Below are 22,811 nucleotides of genomic sequence, written 5' to 3'. Positions count from 1 at the left end.
GTTTCTATCCAAAACTACCTAGGTAGGCTGGTTTTAGATTCTTAACCCACAGAAACCAAGAGATAGTTACCTGCTGGGTTTGGGGAGTAATTTGTGATGAGGCTACAGAGTACGGCATGTTATATCGCTAACTTGCTGTGACACACTAAAGAAGAAATGTTCCCTCCATAGCCTCGAGTATTTGAACACTTGGTTCCAAGTTAATTATTATCTTAGGCTTTCCATTGCTACAACGAAATATCATGACCAAAAAGCAAGTTGGGGAGTAAAGGGTTTATTTAGCTTACACTTCTGCATCACAGACCATCATGGGAGGAAGTCAGGACAGGACAGGAACCTGGAGACAGGAGCTGATGCAGAGGCCATGGAGGGGTGCTGCTTACTGGCTTGCTCCTCCTGCCTTGCTCAGCCTGCTTTCTTATAAAAACCAGGAACAGCCCAGAGATGGCACCACCCACAATGGGCTGGCACCACCCCAATCATGTTTTAAGAAAACACCTTACAGCTGGATCTTATGGACGCATTTTCTAAACTTGAGGTTCCTTTCTTTCAGATTATTCTAGCATGTGCCAAGGTGACAAACAAAGCCAGGCTGTACAGTGGCAAGGATTGGGAAGGTGGTGCAGCCTTGTTGGGGAAGTTCATTCCTTCTGGCTTTGAGAGTTGTAGTCATGCGGTTGTTGCAGTGTGTCACTGTTTCCGGCTTGCCCTTGAAGATACCATCTCTCAGTCCCCTGCTCCTGCTACCATGCCTGCCACACGCTGCTGTGTCTTCCTGCCAGGATAGACTGTTATCCCTCTGGAATCACAAGCCTTGGTCATGTTATTTTATCACAGCAAAAGATAGCTGTCAATACACTCGCACAGTGTTTTCATAAAGTTAATGTAATTTCTTCCCTTTAAAGTAACTGTGTGTCTTAAGATACTTTTCTGAGACATGATCTGTCACCTTCTTCAACGTTCTAAAGAATCCATAGGGGACTGGAGAGATAGTTCAGCGGTTAAGAGTACTGACTGCTCTTTCAGAGGTCCTGAGTTCAAATCCCAGCAACCACATGCTGGCTCACAACCATCTGTAGTGGGATCCGATGCCCTCTTCTGGTATGTCTGAAGACAGCTACAGTTTGCTCATATAAATAAAATAAATAAATCTAAAAAAAGGGGGGCGATCCATGATACAAATAAGGTTATAGATGATTTCATTGTTAGTTTGTACCACCTGGAAAAAGGGAGAAAGAGCATAGGCAGGAATACTGGCCTTTTCTGGACAGAAGTGAGGCATGTCTGACCAACAGTCTACACACACGCTAATGTAATTGGCGGTGGGGGTGGGTGGGTGGATGGAGTTTCTGGGTAAAGTGCCATTGGCAAAACTTTTTCTGGTTCTTCCTCTCAGCCCCTTGCTCCCAGAAATAAGACACAGACTCAAAATAAATTTACAAATACCTTGGCTATATAGCTAGGCTCCTCTCTGACTAGATATAACTTAAAATATCACATTTATCCTAGCTTCATTCTGCCACATGCTGGTTACCTGTGGTATCATGTCTGTCTCAACACATCTTCCTGGCAAATCTCCCTCTTGGCTCTCTCCCAGAATCCTTTCTCTCTACTTGATTCCCACCCATATTTCCTGCAAAAGCTACAGGCCATAGGCTTTTTAGTTCACAGGTGATGTATCCATGCAACACACAAGATATTCTTTCTACAAGATAATGATGGGCTAGAGAGATGTCTCACTGACTGCTCTTCGGAAGGTCCTGAGTTAAAATTCCAGCAACCACAGGGTGGCTTACAACCATCTGTAATGGGATCTGATGCCCTCTTCTGGGAGTGTCTGAAGATAGCTACAGTGTACTTACATATAATAAATAATAAAAATCTTAAAAAAAAAAAACATAGTGACAAGTGAGAAGCTAAAAGACCCGTGAAATCAATGAAAATCATATAATATGATATGTTTTGAGACAGGCCTCCTTACATATCTCTGGCTCTCCTTGAATTCTCTGTATTGACCAGGCTGGCCTTGAATTTTTAGAGATCACCTACCTCTGCTTCCAAAGTACTAGGATTAAAGATGTGTGCTACTACAGCTGGCTATAATAGGATTTTTAAAGTTCATTTGGAAATTGAATAGAACAAAGGTTTTGTGACTTTCCCTTGGAATAAATAAAACATCTAGAGACTAAAGATTTGAAATCCAGATCCCAGATCAGAAAATCAGACATCAAATGTTTTTTGTGTTTTAGAGCATAGAATTTTAACATTCTTTTTTTTTTTGGGAGGGGATTTGGTTTTTTTGAGACAGGATTTCTCTGTATAGCCCTGACTGTCCTGGAACTCACTTTGTAGACTAGGCTAGCCTCGAACTCAGAAATCCACCTGCCTCTGCCTCCCAGAGTGCTGGCATTACAGTCGTGCACCACCACTGCCCAGCGAATTTTAACATTCTTGAAGTTACTTAGAACAGAACAGAGTTGTGGCTGTTTATGAATCTGTGTATTTGATAAACATTTGATGAAGTTTGCTGTGTAACAGACATTATGCTTCAGGTACTAGAGAATACACAACAGCCAAAAAACAAGTTGAGATTACTGCAATCAACTGAACACCTGTGTCCCCCACAAGTGTCTATGGAATTCCAATGGTAATGTAATGATATTTCCAGTTGCTACTTCAGGATAGTGATTAACTCTTGAGAGAGGCATACTCATGAGTAGAACTCATGTCTTTTAGAAGGAAAGTCCAGAGAGCTAGTGACTTCTTTTTATATGTGGGCACAAGGAAGTAGTTTTTCCAGCAGCCCGAACTGACAAACTCAACTTATATTTGCAGAGATTCAAGATGAGAAAAATGGTTTAGTTAAGTAAATCCATAGAGTTCTCCACCCCCACAGAATATCACGACATACAAAATCACAGGGTGTTATTAAAAATAATATGTCAACAACAAAATAATTCATCATTACTTTTTTTTTAATGTTAACATGCCTTGGCCTAAAATCATGAAATAAAATTGGAATGTCAGACTCTAGTTGGTTAATAGGGTAGAAGTCCTACAGGGGTCACTTAGTAAGCCTTCCCAGCATCCTTGCATCAATAAAGTAAAGATGTCCCTTAACATCCACATGAAGTCTTCAAGGAAGAAGATGGTGTGGGGGGAGGGGGGAGGGAGGAGGCGAGACAGCAGTTATCCCTCTGCTGTTGAAAGAATTCTTGAAAGTCTGTCATAGGATCCCCTAGACACACCACCATATGAAACACTTAAATATTCTTCACCCCCTCCCATGTTGGCAGGCAAACTTCAATCCTTTAAACTTATAAGGTGCTAGGCAGTGGTGGTGCACGCCTGTAATCCGAGCACTTGGGAGGCAGAGGCAGGTGTATTTCTGAGTTCAAGGCCAGCCTGGTCTACAGAGTGAGTTCCAGGACAGTCGGGGCTATACAGAGAAACTCTGTCTCGAAAAAAACAAAACAAAAATAAATAAATAAAAAAAATATAAAGTAAAAAAAAGTTATAAGGCAATGGTAGCAGAAAAAAAAAAAAACATACTAGGAGTCCTCCAGCAGCCAAGACCAAGGCCATTTAGGCTGTCCATAACCCAGAGGTCTTTGAGGAATAGGCGAGTATGTCCTTCCCTTGGTATTTGGCAGCTCCATTATATGGTGCAATGAGCAGGTAGCCAGAGTACAAGCCCAAACATGTCTCCATCGGAGTCGCAGGCTACAGTTCCTGGTGAAGTGTGGCATCTCCACACCTGTCATTGTCCCCTCCCGTGTAACTTGAAACATTTTTAGCTGACAAGATTATGCAGAGAAACTTGTCAATTTCAGAACATTGAATATTCACTATTTTACAAAAATTTTTAGACAAGGTCTCACTGGGTAACCCTGGGCCATCTCAAGTGACTTTTGTATTCTAACCTTTCATTGAAATATCTCTCTTTGACATTGCTTATCTCTCAAAAAAGATAAATAGTTTACCCCAGTCCTATTTAAAGAAATATGACTTTTTTTTGAGTTGGTCTTCAAAAGGAAATGGTTGACTTTGGAAGAAGATAATGACACTGCTTCTAACTACAGCATTTTGTCCTGTGACATGGAATCACCTTCCCCTCTCCCAGCCATCCTCGAGCCTGACATTTTAACAGACTTACTAGTGTGTTCTATCCAGCTGTACAGTATTTTGAATGCAGTGTGTTACTGCTGTAGCATTATACTGAGGCACTTCCCTCCTCTTTATTCTATCCTTGTCCTTGAGCCACTAGCAGCAGTCTCATCTGGAAACTAAGAACCCCAGGTTCCCAGTTCTACCATTGAATTGTTATGTAAGACCACAACCCTCCATTAGTGGTAGTTATTTTGAGATGCAGATCGATGCAAAAACAAGAGGTTTATTTTCCAGAGCATCGGGGTCAACCCTCAAGGCAAGTAACAAGAAGGCAACCTCCCAAATGGCTATTACAAGCAATTTTTATACTTTTTAGGGGTATAGGTTACATCAGCAAGGTTACAATTCAAACGTATTGGCTAAGCATATCGACCTTTAAATCTACTAGCTAGCAAGCAAGATGTGAATTTGAACTCTGTCTAGGACTTTCCAGAGGATCAGGTGACTATCTGTCCAGTACATTCCAAGAACAGAGATGGAGAATGGAACTTGGCCTAGCCTTGACCTGAGGTGTGGGGAAGCTGTATGGAGGGTGTGGCACTGGAAAACCCTAGGGTCCCTCAGTTGAATCAGAAACCCTGAAAGGCTGCAGAGTGTTTGCCTGGTCCACAGAAGACCCAATAAATTAGAAATCTCAAACACTTGAGGGTGTTCTGTCTACCTATAAAAACCACAAATTCCCACTGCAGCAAGAAAGCAAGAAACTCTGGGAAGATGCCTGGGTATACTTGATTTATCAAATCATCTAAGTGGTTGTAAAGTATCCTCAAGTTTGAGGACCTCTGAAATGGACCCAGTTCTTGCTGATCACTGAGCATTGTAGATTGTCACAGACCACCCCAGTCGGGTATGGGAGTCACTCGGGTGAGGATCTTCAACGTTCAGGTGGGTAAGGATTCATCGGTGACAAACAGAAACAACCACAGAGTCAGTTTGAATCTGGGTGTATTTTGTAGCTCTCAAGCAGGGGATTTTATACATTAAAAACCAATAGCAACTCTTAGAAACCTTATTTAGTGAAACAATCACAAATACCAACAAAAATCATTTGAGGCAGACGCTTTCCTGCCATGTCAAATCTGTTTCATCAGTCCACATTTGAAGAAACTCAAATTCTTTTGGGGTGGAACATTCTGAAAGTCCTAAATTCTTGTCCTGTTCAGAAAACATTTCAGAGTCATTTGCTTTTTTCTGCTCAAACATAAGACATCCACATAAGTAGACTGTGTTTTCATTAACATTTATATCCAAAATTATGCATTTGGTATTCAAAGTATTCTGTAATGTTTAGCAATGATTGTTGTGTGGTGTCCTGATACTGCTTATATTCTAATGCTAATATTGCCCCCCCCCAGACCTGGTTGTCCCAGAGAGAGTCTACACTTACCACAAGTGACACTGTGTGTCCTTGCTCCCAAGTTATCTCTGATTGTTAAATAAGATGCTGACAGCTAATCTCTGGGCAGAAGAGGCATAGTTGGGGTTTAACATTCCAAGGCTCAAGGATGCAGAAGAACCACGAGGGGGAGAAGAAGAGGAAGAGTGGAAGAAGACGCTGTGGGCTATGGGTGTGTTAAAGAGAACATGGCAGATTGGGGTTAAGAGCAGCCAAATGAGACATAGCAAGTGATAACTCGGGGTTATCGATAGGAACGTAGATTCTAACAGCATAGAGGGCAGATGTCTGCCCTGCTCTTGTGCTGTTTAAAGCTTATTGTCAATATAAAGGTTGTGTGTGTCTTTTATCAAAATTAAATTAAATCAAAATTTAATCCTTCTTTCTAGAACTCAATGGTCTAAGTCGGGGTTGAAACCCCAGGTGAGGATTAAAAAATTCCTACAGCAAATCACAAAATCAGATTTTGTTCTGTTTGGTGAGGTGCTAGGGTGTGGACTTAGGGGCTCACATAAGGTTTTGAGCGAGCAGTCCACCACCCCTGTCCCACAGGATGACTGCTTTAGTAGGCGGCATAGAACAATGTTGAGTAGAAGATTCCAGCACATTGCCTTCACAGAGGAATTAAGGGACGGGAACAAGACTTAGACTCTCTTCTTCTCATCCCTTTTTTCTCTTCTCTCGTCTCTCTGCTCTTCTCATCTTTCTCCTTCTCTTTTCCCTTCATCTTCCTCCTCTTTCCTGTGATGAACCCACAGCTGTTCACCAACTATGTGGGAGTAATTCTTCTTTGTTAAACATCCTTTCATGTACGGGGGAGGCAGAGAGACCTGGAGCTTTAACCTGGCCTGGACAATGAGCAAGACCTTGCTGTGGAGAGTGGCACCACTGCTTACTGCACAGAGCACAGGACTGGTGGTGAGGACCAAGTGAGTGGGCAGTCCTGAGTGCAAGCGCACAAGGGGACGGAGAGAAGGACAGAGGAGGACAGAGGACATGCCAGCATGTGAGGGCCATTACAGAGCACCGGCTGTGTGTGTCACAAGTGAGGGCCATTACAGAGCAGCGGCTGTGTGTGTCACATGTGAGGGATGGTACACATCAGTGGCTATGTGTGTCACATGTGAGGGATGTTACACATCAGCGGCTGTGTGTGTCACATGTGAGGGCTGTTACACATCAGCGGCTGTGTGTGTCACATGTGAGGGCTGTTACACATCAGCGGCTGTGTGTGTCACATGTGAGGGCTGTTACACATCAGCGGCTGTGTGTGTCACATGTGAAGGCTGTTACACAGCAGCGGCTGTGTGTGTCACATGTGAGGGCTGTTATGCATCAGTGGCTATGTCTGTGTCTCTGAACGTTATTTGCTCACATCCACTTCCACTTCTAATTTTTTTTTTTTTTATAATAGGCACAGTGAACCTTCTGATCTATATCGTAAATGGCAATCTGGTAGGTCAGAGACCCAGACTCTGTAAGCGATTCGTGCTGTGCAAATGGTGTTTACTCATAGCATTTCTGTTCTTTGCCTAAAACTCGACTTCCAATCTGTGTCAGAAACCCAAGCCCTGCAACAAGGTAACAATAGAACTACTCAAGTTTTCTTCTTGTAATCTCATGGTTTCTCTTTTTACACTTAGATCACTGAGATCACTGAGCCTCGGGGACTTTATCTTCCTATATGATGTGAAACATGAAACAAAATTTAATCCTTTTTGCTAGATGACTAAGCAGTTGTCTCACTATTGTTTATTGAAATCCACTATTGGTCGCCATATTTTAAACATCGCCTTTATTATAGAGTGCTGTCTTAGTTAGGATTTCATTGCTGTGCAGAGACGCCATGACCGTATCAACTCATATGAAGGACAACATTGAATTGAGGGTGGCTCACAGGTTCTGATGTTCAGTCCAAGGTCACCACGCTGGGAAGCATGGCAGCCTGCAGGTAGTCTTGGGGCTGGACAGGGAACTGGGAGTTTTACATCTTGATTCACAAGCAGCCAGAGAGACTGAAATGCAATGACTCAGGCCACACATGACTCAGGCCACACAAGAGCACACCTCTAAAGGAGAGAGGGTGGGGGGATTCTCAAGTTGATTTTAACTTTTGTTTGAAAATGTGCTTAACCTAGAAGGGCCTGAACCAAGAAGAAAATGAATGTGGTGGGCTCAGTCCACTGTGGTCTTATGTCTGTCTGTCTGTCTCTTTGTCTCTCTGTCTCTCTCCCTTCCTCCCATCCTCCTCCTTTCCTCCCTTCCATTCTCTCTCCCTCCCTTCCTCCCTTCCTCCCTTCCTCCCCCCCCCCCTCTCTCTCTCTCTCTCTCTCTCTCTCTCTCTCTCTCTCTCTCTCTCTCTCTCTCCCAAGACAGGGAATCTCTGTGTAACAGCCCTGGCTGCCCTGGAACTTGCTCTGTAGACCACGCTGGTCTCAAACTCACAGAATTTCACCTGCAGTCCACACTCAGTATCGCTATGAACTAAAGTTATGCTGATATGTGTTAATTATTTAAGGATAGACAAGTAGTCCCACAACCAGAATAGATAGCCTAGGGACTGTCCCATGCATGTAGGATCGAGAGACCTATGAGTTGGCAGACAATTAAATGGAGAAATTAAATGAAACTGTTCTGAGCACATTGTGCTGTCTGCTGGGATCACTGTATCCTGGTTAGTTTTCATGTCAACTGGACAGTAGCTAGTGTCATCTGAGAGGAGGGGACCTCGACAGAAATTGGGCTGTAGGCAAAACCATGGAGTGTTTTTTATCTTAAACATCATCTGAAATCATTTAGGACAGTAACCTATGTGATTTACTACAGTTATGTATTTCATTGTAAAGGTGTCGATTTGTCACGAGTTGTTGCTTAGATCTTCCTGGTGTACTTTATATTTTAAACTATGTGTATCTCCTTACTATGAGCACTCCAAAGGAGTTATCAACCCGGTGTGGTGGCTCATGTTTATAACCTCAAAACTTGGGAGGCTGAGGCCAACCTAGGCTACACTGTTAGTTCTAGACCATATGCAGACCCTGTCACAAACACTAACAAACAAAAGAAGTATTAAAGCGATTGAAGTGATAGAGGTAGAACACTCGGGGTCCACAAGCCCCTCAGGTTTTAAACGCTGGGCTCAGGCAGCCCAGCATTTACAGGGGATTTTTGTTTGTTTGCTTTAACATTTACTGCAATTCCACCAATGATTCAGAGAGAACCCTGAAACAAGGCCCAGGGCCCATCACGAAACTTGCCTTCCTAATCAGGTGGACAAGAACCGAGGACTTTGTGTATAAGAAGATGGGCCGGAGAGACTGCTCAACAGTTAAGAGTACTGACTGCTCTTCCAGAGGTCCTAAGTTCAAATCCCAGTAACCACATGGTGGCTCACAACCATCTGTAATGGGATCTGATGCCCTCCTCTTCTGGTGTGTCTGAAGACAGTGACAGTGTAATCATATACATAAGATAAATAAATCCTGCTTCCTATCCCCAAGAAACTGCTATCATCTAAGCCACAGCAGCCAGAAGAGGCAGAGATAATTGGGGAGTCTGCACCTGCATCTGCCTGCTCATACATTACAGGCTGTGGGTTCAGTTGATTGAAATGAATCCTATTGTCAATCGTGGAAAACTAAAGATCCCCTCTGGGTAAATTGACTGGATCCTCTCTGAGCACTGTAGCGCAGTTAGAGCAAATATAGGGGAGCAGAAGTCCTTACTCCGGGCAGCTTCAGTGAGCATCCTCTCTACCAGAAAGTGTAGCAAGCTGATTCTGGGAATGAAGATAAAATGACCAGACTGCCTCTGAAAACTGATTGATCATCCTAGTATCTCACTGCCGCCACCTCCTGGAGATCGTTGGCATTTGTATGAGACAGAAATAACATCTCAATGTAAAATATAAGAATAAAAAGTTGAATTAGGAACAGCCAGACTGACTTCCAGAGTGGTTGTACCAACTTGCAATCCCACCTGCAGTGAAGGAGTGTTCCTCTTTCTCCACATCCTCGCCAGCACCTGTTTTCTCCTGACTTTTTGATCTTAGCCATTCTGACTGATGTGAGGTGAAATCTCAGGGTTGTTTTGATTTGCATTTCCCTGATGACTAAGGATGTTGAACATTTCTTTAGGTGCTTCTCAGCCATTCGATATTCCTCAGTTGAAAATTCTTTTTTTAGCTCTGTACCCCTGAGGCGGTTCCTCAGAAAACTGTGAATGGGACATAGCCGTGCTTTTTGATGAGTTTTTGTTTTTGTTTTTGTTTTTGTTTTTGTTTGTTTGGTTGGTTGGTTGGTTGGTTAGTTTGGTTTTTTTGTTTTTAAACAAATCCTATTGCCATTCTCATAACTGGCAATTAATATTGACACAAACAATAACATCTATCATGTTAAAATATTATATTTTGTGGTTAAAATGCTACATTCTTTTTTTTATTTCATTTTGAAAGAAAAACTGTTAACTGCCCAGAGTCCCACTCTGCTCCCTCAACTTCTGCAGTTTTATAAGATTTTTTTCACATAAGATAAATTACAAGGAAAAAAAAAAGCAATATTTCTACTTACTAATTTTTTTTTTATTTTTGGTTTTTTTTGAGACAGAGTTTCTCTGTGTAGCCCTGGCTGTCCTGGAACTCACTCTGTAGACCAGGCTGGCCTCAGACTCAGATATCCACCTGCCTCTGCCTCCTAAGTGCTGGAATTAAAGGCGTGTGCCACCACCTCCTGGCTGAAACTAATTATTATAATGCACACTACAGGTGTTCTATTTGGTGTTGTTTTTTATTTGTTTTGATAAGTTCTTCCTATGCAGCCCAGAATGGACTCAGACTCTATGTTCTCCTGTGTCAAGCTCCTGAATGCTGGATTGCAGGTCTCTGTTACCGTTCCCAGCAGAAAACAAATTTTTCTGGTTGTTGGCATTAAGTGTGTGTTTGTATGTGTGTGTGTGTGTGTGTGTGTGTGTGTGTGTGTGTGTGTGCAAGAGACGTGGACGAAAGTGTGGCGGCCAGAGGGTGACTTCTGGGAGCTGGCACGCTCCTTGTACTGGGCAGGACTCAGGGACTGAACATGGCTCCTCTCCAGGGCTGGCATCTGTCAGCGTGCACTGCCTGTCATTGTGGCCCCATCATGAACTAAGGTTTTGTTTGTTTGCTTTTGCTCTTGTTGTTCTATTTATTTGTTTTGAATGCCCATCATGAGAAACAAGGAAGAAAATGGGGACTAGGCATATTGGGGACACCAATTGGGGGCACATTAGAGCACCATGCTCTCTATAAAAGTGATTTCTGTGTTTAAGCATCTTTGCCATTTGTAGGAGACAGAAATATATCTCAATGTAAAATATAAGCATAAAACCTTGAATTAGGAACCGCCAGACTGACTTCCAGAGTGGTTGCACCAACTTGCAATCCCACTTGCAGTGGAGGAGTGTTCTGCTTTCCCCACATGCTCGCCAGCACCTGTTTTCTCCTGACTTTTTGATCTTAGCCATTCTGTCTGGTGTGAGGTGAAATCTCAGGGTTGTTTTGATTTGCATTTCCCTGATGACTAAGGATGTTGAACATTTTTTTAGGTGCTTCTCAGCCATTCTATATTCCTCAGGTGAAAATTCTTTGTTTAGATCTGTATTCCTGAGGCAGTTCCTCAGAAAACTGGGAATGGGACATAGCAGTGCTTTTTGATGAGGTTTTGTTTTTGTTTTTGTTTCTGTTTTGGTTGATTGGTTGGTTGGTTTGGTTTTTTTTGCATTTAAATAAATCCTATTGCCATTCTCATAACTGGCAATTAATATTGACACAAACAATAACATCTATCATGTTAAAATATTATATTTTGTGGTTAAAATGCTACATTCTTTTTTTATTTCATTTGGAAAGAAAAACAGTTAACTGCCCAGAGTCCCATTCTGCTCCCTCAACTTCTGCAGTCTCAGAAGACATTTTTCTCATAAGATAAATTACAAGGAAAAAAAAAGCAACATTTCTACTTACTAATTTTTTTTTTTTTTGGTTTGTTTTGAGACAGAGTTTCTCTGTGTAGCCCTGTCCTGGAACTCACTCTGTAGACCAGGCTGGCCTCAAACTCAGAAATTCACCTGCCTCTGCCTCCTAAGTGCTGGGATTAAAGGCATGTGCCACCACCTCCTGGCTGAAACTAATTATTATAATGCACACTGCAGGTGTTCTATTTGTTGGTGTTTTTTATTTGTTTTGATAAGTTCTTACTATGCAGCACAGAATGGACTCAGACTCTATGTTCTCCTGTCTCAAGCTCCTGAATGCTGGATTGCAAGTCTGTGTTACTGTTCCCAGCAGAAAACAAATTTTTCTGGTTGTTGGCTTTGAGTGTGTGTGTGTGTGTGTGTGTGTGTGTGTGTGTGTGTGTGTGTTTGTGTGCAAGAGATGTGGAAGCAAGGGTGGCAGACAGAGGATGACTTCCGGGAGCTGGGGTGCTCCTTGTACCTGGCAGGACACAGGGACTGAATGTGGCTCGTCTCCAGGGCTGGCGTCTGTCAGCGCGCACTGCCTGTCTTTGTGGCCCCATCATGAACTAAGGTTTTGTTTGTTTGCTTTTGCTGTTGTTGTTCTATTTATTTGTTTTGAATGCACATCATGAGAAACAAGGAAGAAAATGGGGACTAAGCATATTGGGGACACCAATTGGGGGCACATTAGAGCACCATGCTCTCTATAAAAGTGATTTCTGTTTTTAAGCATCTTTGCCATTTGTAGGAGACAGAAATACATCTCAATGTAAAATATAAGCATAAAACGTTGAATTAGGGACCGCCAGACTGACTTCCAGAGTGGTTGTTCCAACTTGCAATCCCACCTGCAGTGGAGGAGTGTTCCTCTTTCTCCACATCCTTGCCAGCACCTGTTTTCTCCTGACTTTTTGATCTTAGCCATTCTGACTGGTGTGAGGTGAAATCTCAGGGTTGTTTTGATTTGCATTTCCCTGATGACTAAGGATGTTGAACATTTCTTTAGCTGCTTCTCAGCCATTTGATATTCCTCAGGTGAAAATTCTTTGTTTAGCTCTGTACCTCTGAGGCGGTTCCTCAGAAACTCACATGGTGGCTCACAACCATTTCTAAGGAGATCTGACTCCCTCCTCTGTAGTGTCTGAAGACAGCTACAGTGTACTTACATATAATAAATAAAATCTTAAAAAAAAACCCAAAAATTTAAGCATTCTTGTTTTGATTGACAGGAAATAACCTGGATCTGAGCATCAGAAGAAAGGGTAGGCGTAGCAGCACGGGCCATTCAAGGAGCACTCAGGAGGTAAGGGCAGGACATCAGTGCTACACAAATAAACCCTGTCTCAGAACCTTTCTCAATTACTGCTCTCCTACCCCAAGCCCCAACAAGAGAAATGGATTTTTAGCAGTTTAGCCTTATCAGTGTGGTTTATGTCAAGATTTAGATGCCTTCTGGATCATTTGGCTTTAAGAGGCATAATAAAGGCTCCCATTTCACGGCCTTATTGTGTGGATGACAAGATATTTTCAAATATATTGTCAGGTTGCCATGCCTTTTCTATTTTATTGTTATTTGCAGGCGGTCAGACAGGCAGATCCCAGGCTCCGGACTCACAGCTCAGAGTGTACACACACCCACACAAAAGGTCCTGCCAGCTCAGCCTGTGTGCTTTGTTAAGGCAACCCTGTCACTTCCATCTGGAGAGTAAGGAGGTCATTATCCAGAGGGGACTGTGAAGCACCAGGAAACAGGACTGTGGGGAGTTGCATTGTCACAGAAGGAGGCAGTGAGAGGAGCCCCCAGCACCCAGCAGTCAGCCAGCCTTTGAGAAGGAAAGAACTGAAGGGCTGGCCTTATCTCTGAGATTCTAGGAAAGAATGCTCCCCAGAGACTTCAGCCTGCAGAAGTCCCCACTGGGGCTCAGTAAGGCCACAAACAGCTCTCAAGGTCTGGTGGTTCTTTGAAAGTCTTGGGGACAAAGTGTATCATGGTCTGGACAGAGATCTGCTCACTAGAGAGAGATGGACAGATCAGAGCTGTGGGAACCAGGCAGGGGCTCTGGAGACTTGAAGATCTAATCAGTGTCTAGAGGCCCTTTGAAGAGTAACTAGGTCCCCCAAGTTACTAATGTTTACCCCAAGGAACTGGCATAACTGGGGCTCACCTCAGGTATTCACTTCAGGTAAGTGGGTCCTGAAGATAGAACTCAGGTCATCAGGATTGGTGACCCTCACTTCTACCTGCTGACCATTTTACTGGTCCCACCCTTTTTCAACTCTATGTGAGTCTGGGCATGGTAGTAGACACCTACAGTGCTAGCACTCAGGAGGCAGTGGCAGGGGAATCTCTGCAAATGAGGCTAGCCTGGTCTACACAGTGAGTTACAGGTCAACCAGTCTGAGAATCTGATGCCCATAAAATTCTCTAAGCTTTTCATGGGGAATCTGTTATGCAGAAAGAATATGGGTGAGAAGAGGGCTCGGGGCTTGAAGATCCTGGCAAGAACTCAGTGGGTTGGGGACGGGGTGGGGTGGGGGGCTAGGGGGGATGGGGATGGGGGTTGAATCCTTATACATGGCTGGTGAAGATGCAAATTAGTTCTCATTGTCCCTGCATGAAGACAGGGTCTCAACCTAGAGGTGAGGCGGAGGCAGGGTAACCTTGAATTTCAGATACCCCTGTCTCAATATTCCAAGTTCTGGGATTATAAGTGTGTGCCACCGTGATCTACTTTTCTTGTTTGTGTTTCACGTGTTTTTCCTTGTTGTAGAGTTGGGCCGGGTGGTCTCACTCTGTAGCCCAGGCTGGCATCAAACCCAACTTCTTTAGTCTCCTACATGCTGGAATCAGTCACGAACCAACCATCCTATCTGTGTTGGGTTTAATCAGTCTCGCTCTGTGGTGCTGACCAGTCTCAGATTTCCAACAATCTCCTGCCTCAGTTTCCTTAAGTCCTGGGGTTTCTGTACCCAGCTTTTCTGTACATCAGAAACTGTGGCATTCGAAGCACTCTTGGTACAGGATGAACGGGACCCCCTTCCCCTTCCTCTCCATCTCTGTTCTCCACAGACCGTTCTGCTTTGAACTCTCTCTGTGTCCCACATGGCCTTACATTTTTAATTCTGCTTTAGATTTCCAAGATGCCAGGGTGGCCAGCCTGCACCGGTGAGGTCAACCGGCTGTTGGTTATTGTCCTTACGACACACTCAGATCTCAGATGAGGAGTAAAGAAAAAGGGACTCTTCTTTTCTTAGAGATACAAGTTCTACAAAAAATTAAGGAGAAAAATAAACCTTCCTGTTAAACTCTGGCATTCTACCTGGGTGGGGTGAACACAGCACTTTGTAATACGCACACGCAAGTGCATGCGCGAGCACACACACACACACACACACACACATCTTCACTCAGTGAAAAAGGCCTCAGTTGCTGAGCTCACCTCTCTGTGGTTCCTTTGGACAGCTGTGAAGCGACTCATTGTGGGCTCTGTGCAGACTCTCCGTTTCCTGGAGAGTTCATCTTGGCAGTGCAGACACCTCTGCATACACAAGGAGAGCAAACCTTTACTAACCTGCTGCCATCAAACCACCCTCTAGGACCAGAACCTGGATCTCTCACCTGATGGTACATCTCACTGCCTGTGGGAACCTGAGCAAGGGAAACCCTAATCCTTCCTGGATAACAGGACCTGCCTGACAGGTTACTAAATGCGTTAACACAAGCAAAGTTTTCACTGAAGGGCAGAAATAACTGTTACTATTGCTTTTGTTTGTACTAAGTTAGTTCTGGACATAAACACTGAAATCAAACCAACTGATGAAGTGGCTGACTGACTTGACTGGCTGACACGGAACACTTTTACTGAAGGATTCAAAGCAAATCACCATAGAAGAGGAAGCCACGCTTCACAAACTCAGTTGAATTCAGTCACACTTAGAAGGATGTGACCGCACAAATGGAGGCCCACAGTGTGTGTCCCTCACTTTACCAACTAATTTGCGACTCAGAATTAGGAGTCCAGCTTAAGGCAACCCTATTGACATCTGACTCAAACCTAGGGTGGGCTATCTTAAAATGTCTGATAATCCTTGACTGCCTGTGTTGGCAGTAACGGTCTTGGAAACACCATGTTATGCAGTGGGGCTGGGGGAGCTGGTGCTCTGGGACAGCTGTAGATTCAATTCTGAGCAAAACAAAGCAAAGCAGATCTGTGGTGACAGGGTTAACACAGGAATGCTCTCTGGACAAAGCAACTAGCGCGTCAGTGACCAAGCACGAGATTGCCACTGTCCAAGACCCTCACACAGAGATGAAACTGATCCTAGATGGGACTACAGAAATGAAGGCTGATTGCATTTTTATATAAGCTACTTTTGTTTTAAGATTTCCAAGAAAGAGTAACTTGCCCAAAGACCACAGTTACAAGTTTAAGAACAAGTTATGATGAAATCAGCATGTTTTAAAGTGTACCTCTCTCTTGAATTCAGGATTAAGAGAGGGGATGTTTAAATCTTTTATTCTAAGACTTGTAATAAACTCAAGTTATGGACAATTTAAATTTCACCTGGGGGGTAGTAATGCAGGCTCGGTAACACTAGCACTTGGGAGTCTGAGGAAGGAAGACAAGGAGTTCGAGATTTTACTCAGGTGCACCTAGAATCCAGATCTAGACTGTACAGAAACTACAGAATGAGACAGTTTAAACTAGTTTAAACAAAATCCCCAAACAGACAAAATCCTAGCAAGATGTGTACATATAAAGTCACCCATTAGACCAGGGGCTCTCGGCCTTCCTAACGCTGAAACCCTTTCATACAGTTCCTCATGCTGTGGCCATCCATCTCAAACAAAAATATTTTTGCTGCTTCATAACTATAATTTTGCTACTGTTATGAATCATGATGTAAATATTGGCTATCTGACCCCCTAAGGGAGTGTGACCCTCAGGCTGCGAACCATTGCCTTAGGGGCTGGAGAGATGGCTCAGTGGTTATAATCAGCCACACCAGGCAGTTTGCAGCCAGCTGAAACTAACTCCAGGAGATCTGACATCCTCTCCTGGCCTCTGTGGGCACACACATGCACATGTGCGCTGACAGAAGAAGTACCTGTCTCTCCAGCGAGAACTCCTTTGGCTATGTCACCATTTCTTTGCTCAGTGGTTTTCTAGAAAGAGAAAGAAACCAATATAAGAATGTTAAAGGGACGTTCCTAGTGGTAGAGTGCTCACTGGGTAGCTGTGAGGGCCTAGGTTTGATCGCTAAGCTGGGAGGTGACTGGAAAGGAAATAAAGTCAGAGCCAGCAGGGCCCAGGCCTGCAGTCCCCAGCCCTTGGGAAATAGGCAGGCATTATATGATCAAGGTCAAGGTCAGCGGGTCCAGCCTGAGGGCCCTGCCTCCCACAACAGAAGAGTGCTAGAAAGGCCACGCCAGAACCTTATTGGCTGCCTCAGTCCTCCTGGTTCTTCTCATAATCTCTTCAAGTTGCGGCAAAAAAAGCACACAGAAGGCTGATGAGATACACAAAGCACCCCAGCCTGGCACATGCCAGCGATAAACAAAACAGTAGCAGATTATTAAAACGTCGAGAAAATATAATTCACTGTTCTTCGTCCTAATTGGAGTTGTTAATAGAGGTTGGAACCATTTTAACTGCTGTGATAGGACAACTTGCTTTGGGGAAGGAGGAAATTCTGGCAGCTTTCTTGGAATTAATACAGAGGGCCATTTCTTGGGCAAGGGTAGGACATTTTGTTCCTGACCTTTTGTTCTCGGCTTCAGGCAACTCGAGACCCAGGAAGGAGGTAGAACCATGTGGTTGTGGTTCTGACCCCTGCCCAGGCCCTACCTTCTTCCTCTACAGGCACACCTGCTCTTCTTTCTGGAAATGCTTCTCCCATTCCTGCAGATCCCTCTCTGCCTCCTCCCGGACTTGGGCTTCCTCTTCTTTCTGGAAACAGATCACTACTACTGCTGATGCCCAGTCTGGCAACCCTGCTCCCCACACCTTTCTCAGCACCTGCCCACCTTTGCCAACCCCTCTCCTGCTTAGCAGCCCTGACCTTCTGAGAGGGAACCCCGGTGGAGCTGCTGCCAGCTTGGGTAGCCCACACCCGCTCTGCACCCCATTAATCTGGGCACAGCCCTGGCTGGGCTGGGGCAGGGCGCACACCTGCTTCTGCAGGCGCTCCACCTCCTCCCTCTCCGACTGTTCCCGCTCCTCCTCTGCCAGCAGCAGCACCAGCTCCTCCTTCTCTGGCTCCTGCTCTGCTTCCAGCCTGCAGGCTTCTTCTTCCTGATGACTTCCCTCCTCAGCCACCCTTCCAGACAACTCCTCTATCTTTTGTCTTGAAAAGACAAGAAGGAAGGCACTTCTTTGAAGAGAGGCCAGGTCTAGCAAGGGCAGCAGGTCAAAGCCCCGGAGGAAGCCACAGTCTACCATGGCTATGGAACCTTTGCTGCTCCATGCCCCAACGCCCTACGGCTTCATTTTTGTCAGAAGCAGCGATCAAACAATGATATTTGGGGGGTGGCTTGCTTTTCCAGAGAGTCTACAATTCATTTTAAAGGGGGAGACTTGAATATCTGAACATAGATTATTTTTAGCAATTACCATGAATGTTAAGTAATTACACCCGAATAAGAAATCTAACACAAAATACCATGTGAAGGGAATTTTGCCTGTGTATCCGCATATTCAGGCTCTACATGTATGCTTGGTGCCTGCAGAGTCCAGCTCAGGGCCTCTGGAGGAACAGTCAGTGCTCTTAACTGCTAAGCCATCTCCAGAACCAAAACAACCTTTTAAAATGAGATTAATAATGTCTGTATCAGGTCAGGAGGAAGTTGGGCAATATAAGCTCCTTGTGGACTGAAGGGTGTGCATGGCCAAGATGGTGGCCCCCAGCAGGCCTGAGGGTCGCCAGATCTGTCAGGAACAACTGCTAACACTAGCCTTACCAGGCCCAGGTTCAGCACATCATCACAGTTAGTGTTAACTACCAACTGGACAACTGGACAGTCCGGGACCTGAGATGGGAGTGTGGCAGTTGAGGGACTGAGGGACTGTCTCGATCAGACTGGAATGTGGGCCTGTCTGTGAGGGACTGTCTTGGCTGTTAACCTTGTAACAGAGCCCAGGCAGCTGCAGGCAGTGCTTGCTGTCTATGAAGGCTAGCAATGCATGAGCCAGTGAGTGAGCCTGCGAGGCGAGCACATTCCTCAGTGGGTGCAGCTTGGGGGCGGGGGCTTCTTGAGTTGCTACCCTGGCTTTCCTCACAGACAGACTCGTGCCAAGCATAAGCCAAATGAGCTGATTCCTCCTCTACATTGCTTTAGGTCAGAGTGTTATAACAGGCTGTAACCAGAACACTGTCTGTCTGTCCGTCTGTCTGTCCATGCCCATGGCTGTGGTGTTTTGAGCAGTGGCCCCCAGAGGCCAATCCTGAGCCACCCATTGCCCTTGTCCTCCGGCCCAGGCTCTCTTCCAAGTCCATGCCTCCCCTGCCCGGTGCTCCCCAGCCCGCATACTCCCTGCCGCCCGGCTCAGGCAAAGCTCCTTCAGCTCAGGCCCACTCCTAGGCTCCTGGCAACATCTGCCCTGGCAAGAGAGAAGGGAAGGCGGAGCCTGTGAAAAAAAGACCACAAGAAGAAAGTACCCAGTGAGCCCCCAATAAAGGGCAGGGCGCCATTAGTGAAGGTGGAGGCAGTCACAGTGGAAGAGGGGACAGTCACGAAGCCACCTGACCCTGGTAAGAAGGCACCAGCCTGTGCTGGGGTGCGGGCCAGTGCTGGGGTGCAGTCCGGTGCTCTGTGCTTGCCCTGCCCACGAAGGGTTTTATTTAACTCCTTTTTCATTACTGGGTATTGGAAATTCATATTCTCATTCTTTCTCTTCCCCGGATGGTGCTTTTGGCAGAAGAAACCTTATGTGCAGGAAAGGCGGGTCCTTAGCCAGAATAAGTCTCTACTCCAGGAAGGACAAAGTGTTGTCCTTTCCACGAGTGAAGTGGTCCGATATAGTCATGTCACGGTCACCCCAGGGAATAGCGCCATATCTGGGGCTCAGCACCTAGTTTCTGCTGTTGGCAGTTCTGGCGCACCACAGCAGCTGCAGCTCAGAAAACAGCTGACTATCCACAGAACAGACTGCTGTCTGCTTGATTGCTGAACTCCTCCTCAGCTGAAGTAACCTTTGATGAGCGTTTACAGGGGACACAACATCTTCACGTCCTTTGCCCATTTGAAGAAATCCCTCCACACACTTCTCTTCCCCGGATGTCTTTCTAACCAATTCTCCAGTCATGCTTTTTCCAAGGCCCTCCCCCTCCGGCTATTCCAGTGGGCTACTGCTCATGAGTCAGTAACTAGTTGAGAAACTAACTGCCATTTCCCCTTCTAACAAAATGTGTCCTACCTGAAGTTCCTCCCACTGTGAAGAGGGCCCCTTACCAGTGTCTTTCAGAGTTGTCCCCTGTAAGGCTGCAGCTGCCCACTTCTGGGTGGTGCCTGCATAACTTGCAGAGCCATCAGTAATCAGGCCCCAGTCTTTCTGCCCCCAGTCAGCCGGTCATAGGGAACACCACCTAGGCTACAGGCACATGCAGGCAGCAGAAGGCGTTATAACAGAAGAAACCATAGGCATATGTGCAGCCTCTTCATGTGACTTGCTTGTGTGTTCAGTATCTGCACATATGGATCAGTGTGTGTGTATGTGTGTGTGTGTGTCTGTACATACCTGCTCGGAGCATTCAGAGAACAGAAAAGGCTACTTAAAATGGATGTGACTACTTGATTAGATAGAATTTCCCCCAACCCATAAACATTTTCCTATCCGCGTTGATATGTTGCTATTTATTCAGAAGAAAATTTGATTTTAAACATAGTTCTGGGGATGTGGCTCAGATGACAGAGTCTTTGCCTGGCACAGACAAGCCCTGGGCTCCATATTCAACTTCAGTAAACCAAGGATGGCAAAGGACTGTACTCTCCACATGCTGGAGGGGAGCGGGAGGGACCAGGCTCCAGGCCTTCTCAGGCGGCAGGGCCGGTCTGAGGGAGATTTACCTCTCCAGCTCCTCCTTGTCCTTCCTCTCCCTCTCCTTCTTCTCCCTTTGCTCTCTGGCCAGGCGCCTCTTCTCAGCCAGCAGCCTCCTAGCCTCTTCGGGATCAGTGGTGCCTGCAGAAGTCTTAGGAACAACGCTGGCACTCACGGTGGACGATGGTGCTGTGTCCAGAGCTGGAGAAGGGGCTGGGGTTGGACTGAGGGCCGAGGCTGGAGCAGCTGTACAAATAGGTACAAGGAGAGAACCAAGTGGAATGAAATGAAAATCCAAGGTACAGAACAAACACTGGCGTGCCCCACACCCCAGGCCTGGGGTCCATCGTTCTCAAAGAGAAGGGAGCACACACCGCAGTGTGTTCTCACGGTTCCACCATATTCTTCTGTAGCCAAGCAACGATAACAAAACTGCATGTGTGAGACATCCAACCCAGCTCACACTCTGTCACCAAGTCTTCTTTTATAGCAGTTACATCAGTTAGCACTATCTACCAAGTGGCAGGGTCTGTGGGAAGCCTGACTCTGAGCAGAATGAAGGCAAGGTTCTCCATTTGCCTTTTATTGCAAGTATCTCTATGCTTTGGTAACTTAGTTAACCACAGCATCAAAGCCTTTTAATGGGCATCATTAGCACCCAGGCCACACCCGGGACTCAGGCAGGGCAGGTGGCATCCAATGGAGAGGCTCCTTTCATTTATTCTGATTAAGGTTTAAAATACCCCCGCCACCTTCCCTATTTGGACACAGGATTTTGGTGTAGTTGGGGCTTGTTCAGAGCCAGTTAGCGATCTTCCTGCTCCAGGTGCCTGACTTTGGATCACAGGTGTGCACCGCTATAACTTTGCTAAGTGTCATCTTTTCTGGAAGGTGTGGTGGCACACACCTTTAATCTCAGCACTTGGGAGACAGCCTGAGTACAAGGTGAGACTGTGTCTCAAAAGAATCTACCCAGAGCTCTCGGGAGACCCTAGACACAAGAAAGCAAGAGCCTTGCCAGGGACAGGCAGGCTCGCTGCCACATGTCTGTCCCCAAGAGTGCTTTGGGAAGATGCTCTTCACCTGTGTTTAGAGATTTAGTAGGATGAGTTAGTGCATTCATGATACAGAGTGGTGTGGGGAGAGAAAGAGAAGAGAGGAAGGAAGAGAGAAAGAGAGGAGAGGAGAGGAGAGAGGGAGAAGGGGAAGAGAAAGAATGAGAATATGAATTTCCAATACCCAGTAATGAAAAAGGAGTTAAGTAAAACCCTTCGTGGGCAGGGCAAGCACAGAGCACCTGACCACACCCCAGCACCAACCCGCACCCCAGCACAGGCTGGTCCCTTCTTACCAGGATCAGGTGGCTTCGCGGCTGTCCCCTCTTCCACTGTGACCTCCTCCACCTTCACTAATGGCGCCCTGCCCTTTATTGGGGGCTCACTGGCTACTTTCTTCTCCGGGTCTTTTTTCTCAGGCTCCGCCTTCCCTTCTCTATTGAAAGGGCAGATGTTGCCAGGAGCGGAGGAGTGGGCCTGAGCAGAAGGCTCTTTGCCTGAGCAGGGCGGCAGGGAGGACGCAGGCCGGGGAGCACTGGGCAGGTGAGGCATGGACTTGGAAGGGAGCCTGGGCCAGAAGACAAGGACAATGGGTGGCTCAGGATTGGCTACCCGGAGCCCAGAACACCCATGTGTACAACCAACCTGACGGTCCGATAGGAGTGTTTTTCTGTTTGTGGTCAATTTGGAAAAGGAGCCACTAAGGAGACCCAGTTCAAAGATCCTTTGGCTAAAAGACAGCAGTTGATTCGCCAGGATGGACCTTCCCACACACCTCCACCACACTCACCAAAGGCCGGCCCGGGCCGGTGACCTCGCTTTGAGATTAGAAGGAGACAGAGTCCTGCGGGCACCGGGGGAAAACATGGAAGGGAAGGTGCTATCTTTCCTGCTCTATTTTATGGCTCTGGCTTCAGAGAAACTCAAGAATTAGAATTTTCATATTAATGACATCCAATGACAAACTACAGACCATCTAGTGTTTTTAAGAACTTAAGACAATTTCTAAACTATGTCAAATATCTACTCCAGTGCAGGACAAGGCCCCTTCGGCTAACAACTGAACAGTGTATAATTGAGTCAATACAGATGACAGGAATAAAGTAGATCTGATGGATGATTTGATTTGTTTTGTCAAAAAGCCTTTGAAGGAAGTCAAGGGAA

General features: G+C 45.6%; 1 protein-coding gene across 1 annotated transcript; it reads right to left on the bottom strand.

Annotated features, from left to right (window-relative positions):
• Nucleotides 1-16,690: 16,690 nt before the first annotated feature.
• Nucleotides 16,691-22,514, bottom strand: LOC127673532 (ensconsin-like). The gene is made up of 6 exons (XM_052169199.1): nucleotides 22,438-22,514; nucleotides 21,944-22,215; nucleotides 20,622-20,838; nucleotides 17,728-17,902; nucleotides 17,404-17,501; nucleotides 16,691-16,721 (listed from the first exon to the last, which is right to left on the bottom strand). The coding sequence occupies exons 1-6, from the start codon at nucleotides 22,512-22,514 to the stop codon at nucleotides 16,691-16,693; spliced, it is 870 nt and encodes a 289-aa protein (XP_052025159.1).
• Between the last annotated feature and the right edge of the window lie 297 nt (nucleotides 22,515-22,811).

Source organism: Apodemus sylvaticus, chromosome 23, assembly GCF_947179515.1.
Source record: "Apodemus sylvaticus chromosome 23, mApoSyl1.1, whole genome shotgun sequence".
In the NCBI taxonomy this organism is placed as follows: domain Eukaryota; kingdom Metazoa; phylum Chordata; class Mammalia; order Rodentia; family Muridae; genus Apodemus; species Apodemus sylvaticus.
The sequence above is the reverse complement of the archived record's forward strand: the minus strand, read 5'-3'. Positions and strand labels throughout refer to the sequence as shown.

Excerpts from the sequence above, each read along its gene's own strand:
- LOC127673532 (XM_052169199.1), bottom strand. The coding sequence starts at position 22,514 with ATGTTTTCCCCCGGTGCCCGCAGGACTCTGTCTCCTTCTAATCTCAAA. Across the intron at positions 22,216-22,437 it reads CCGGCCCGGGCCGGCCTTTG|GCTCCCTTCCAAGTCCATGC; the intron begins GTGAGTGTGGTG and ends CTTCTGGCCCAG. Across the intron at positions 17,903-20,621 it reads GACAAGGAGGAGCTGGAGAG|ACAAAAGATAGAGGAGTTGT; the intron begins GTAAATCTCCCT and ends TGTCTTTTCAAG.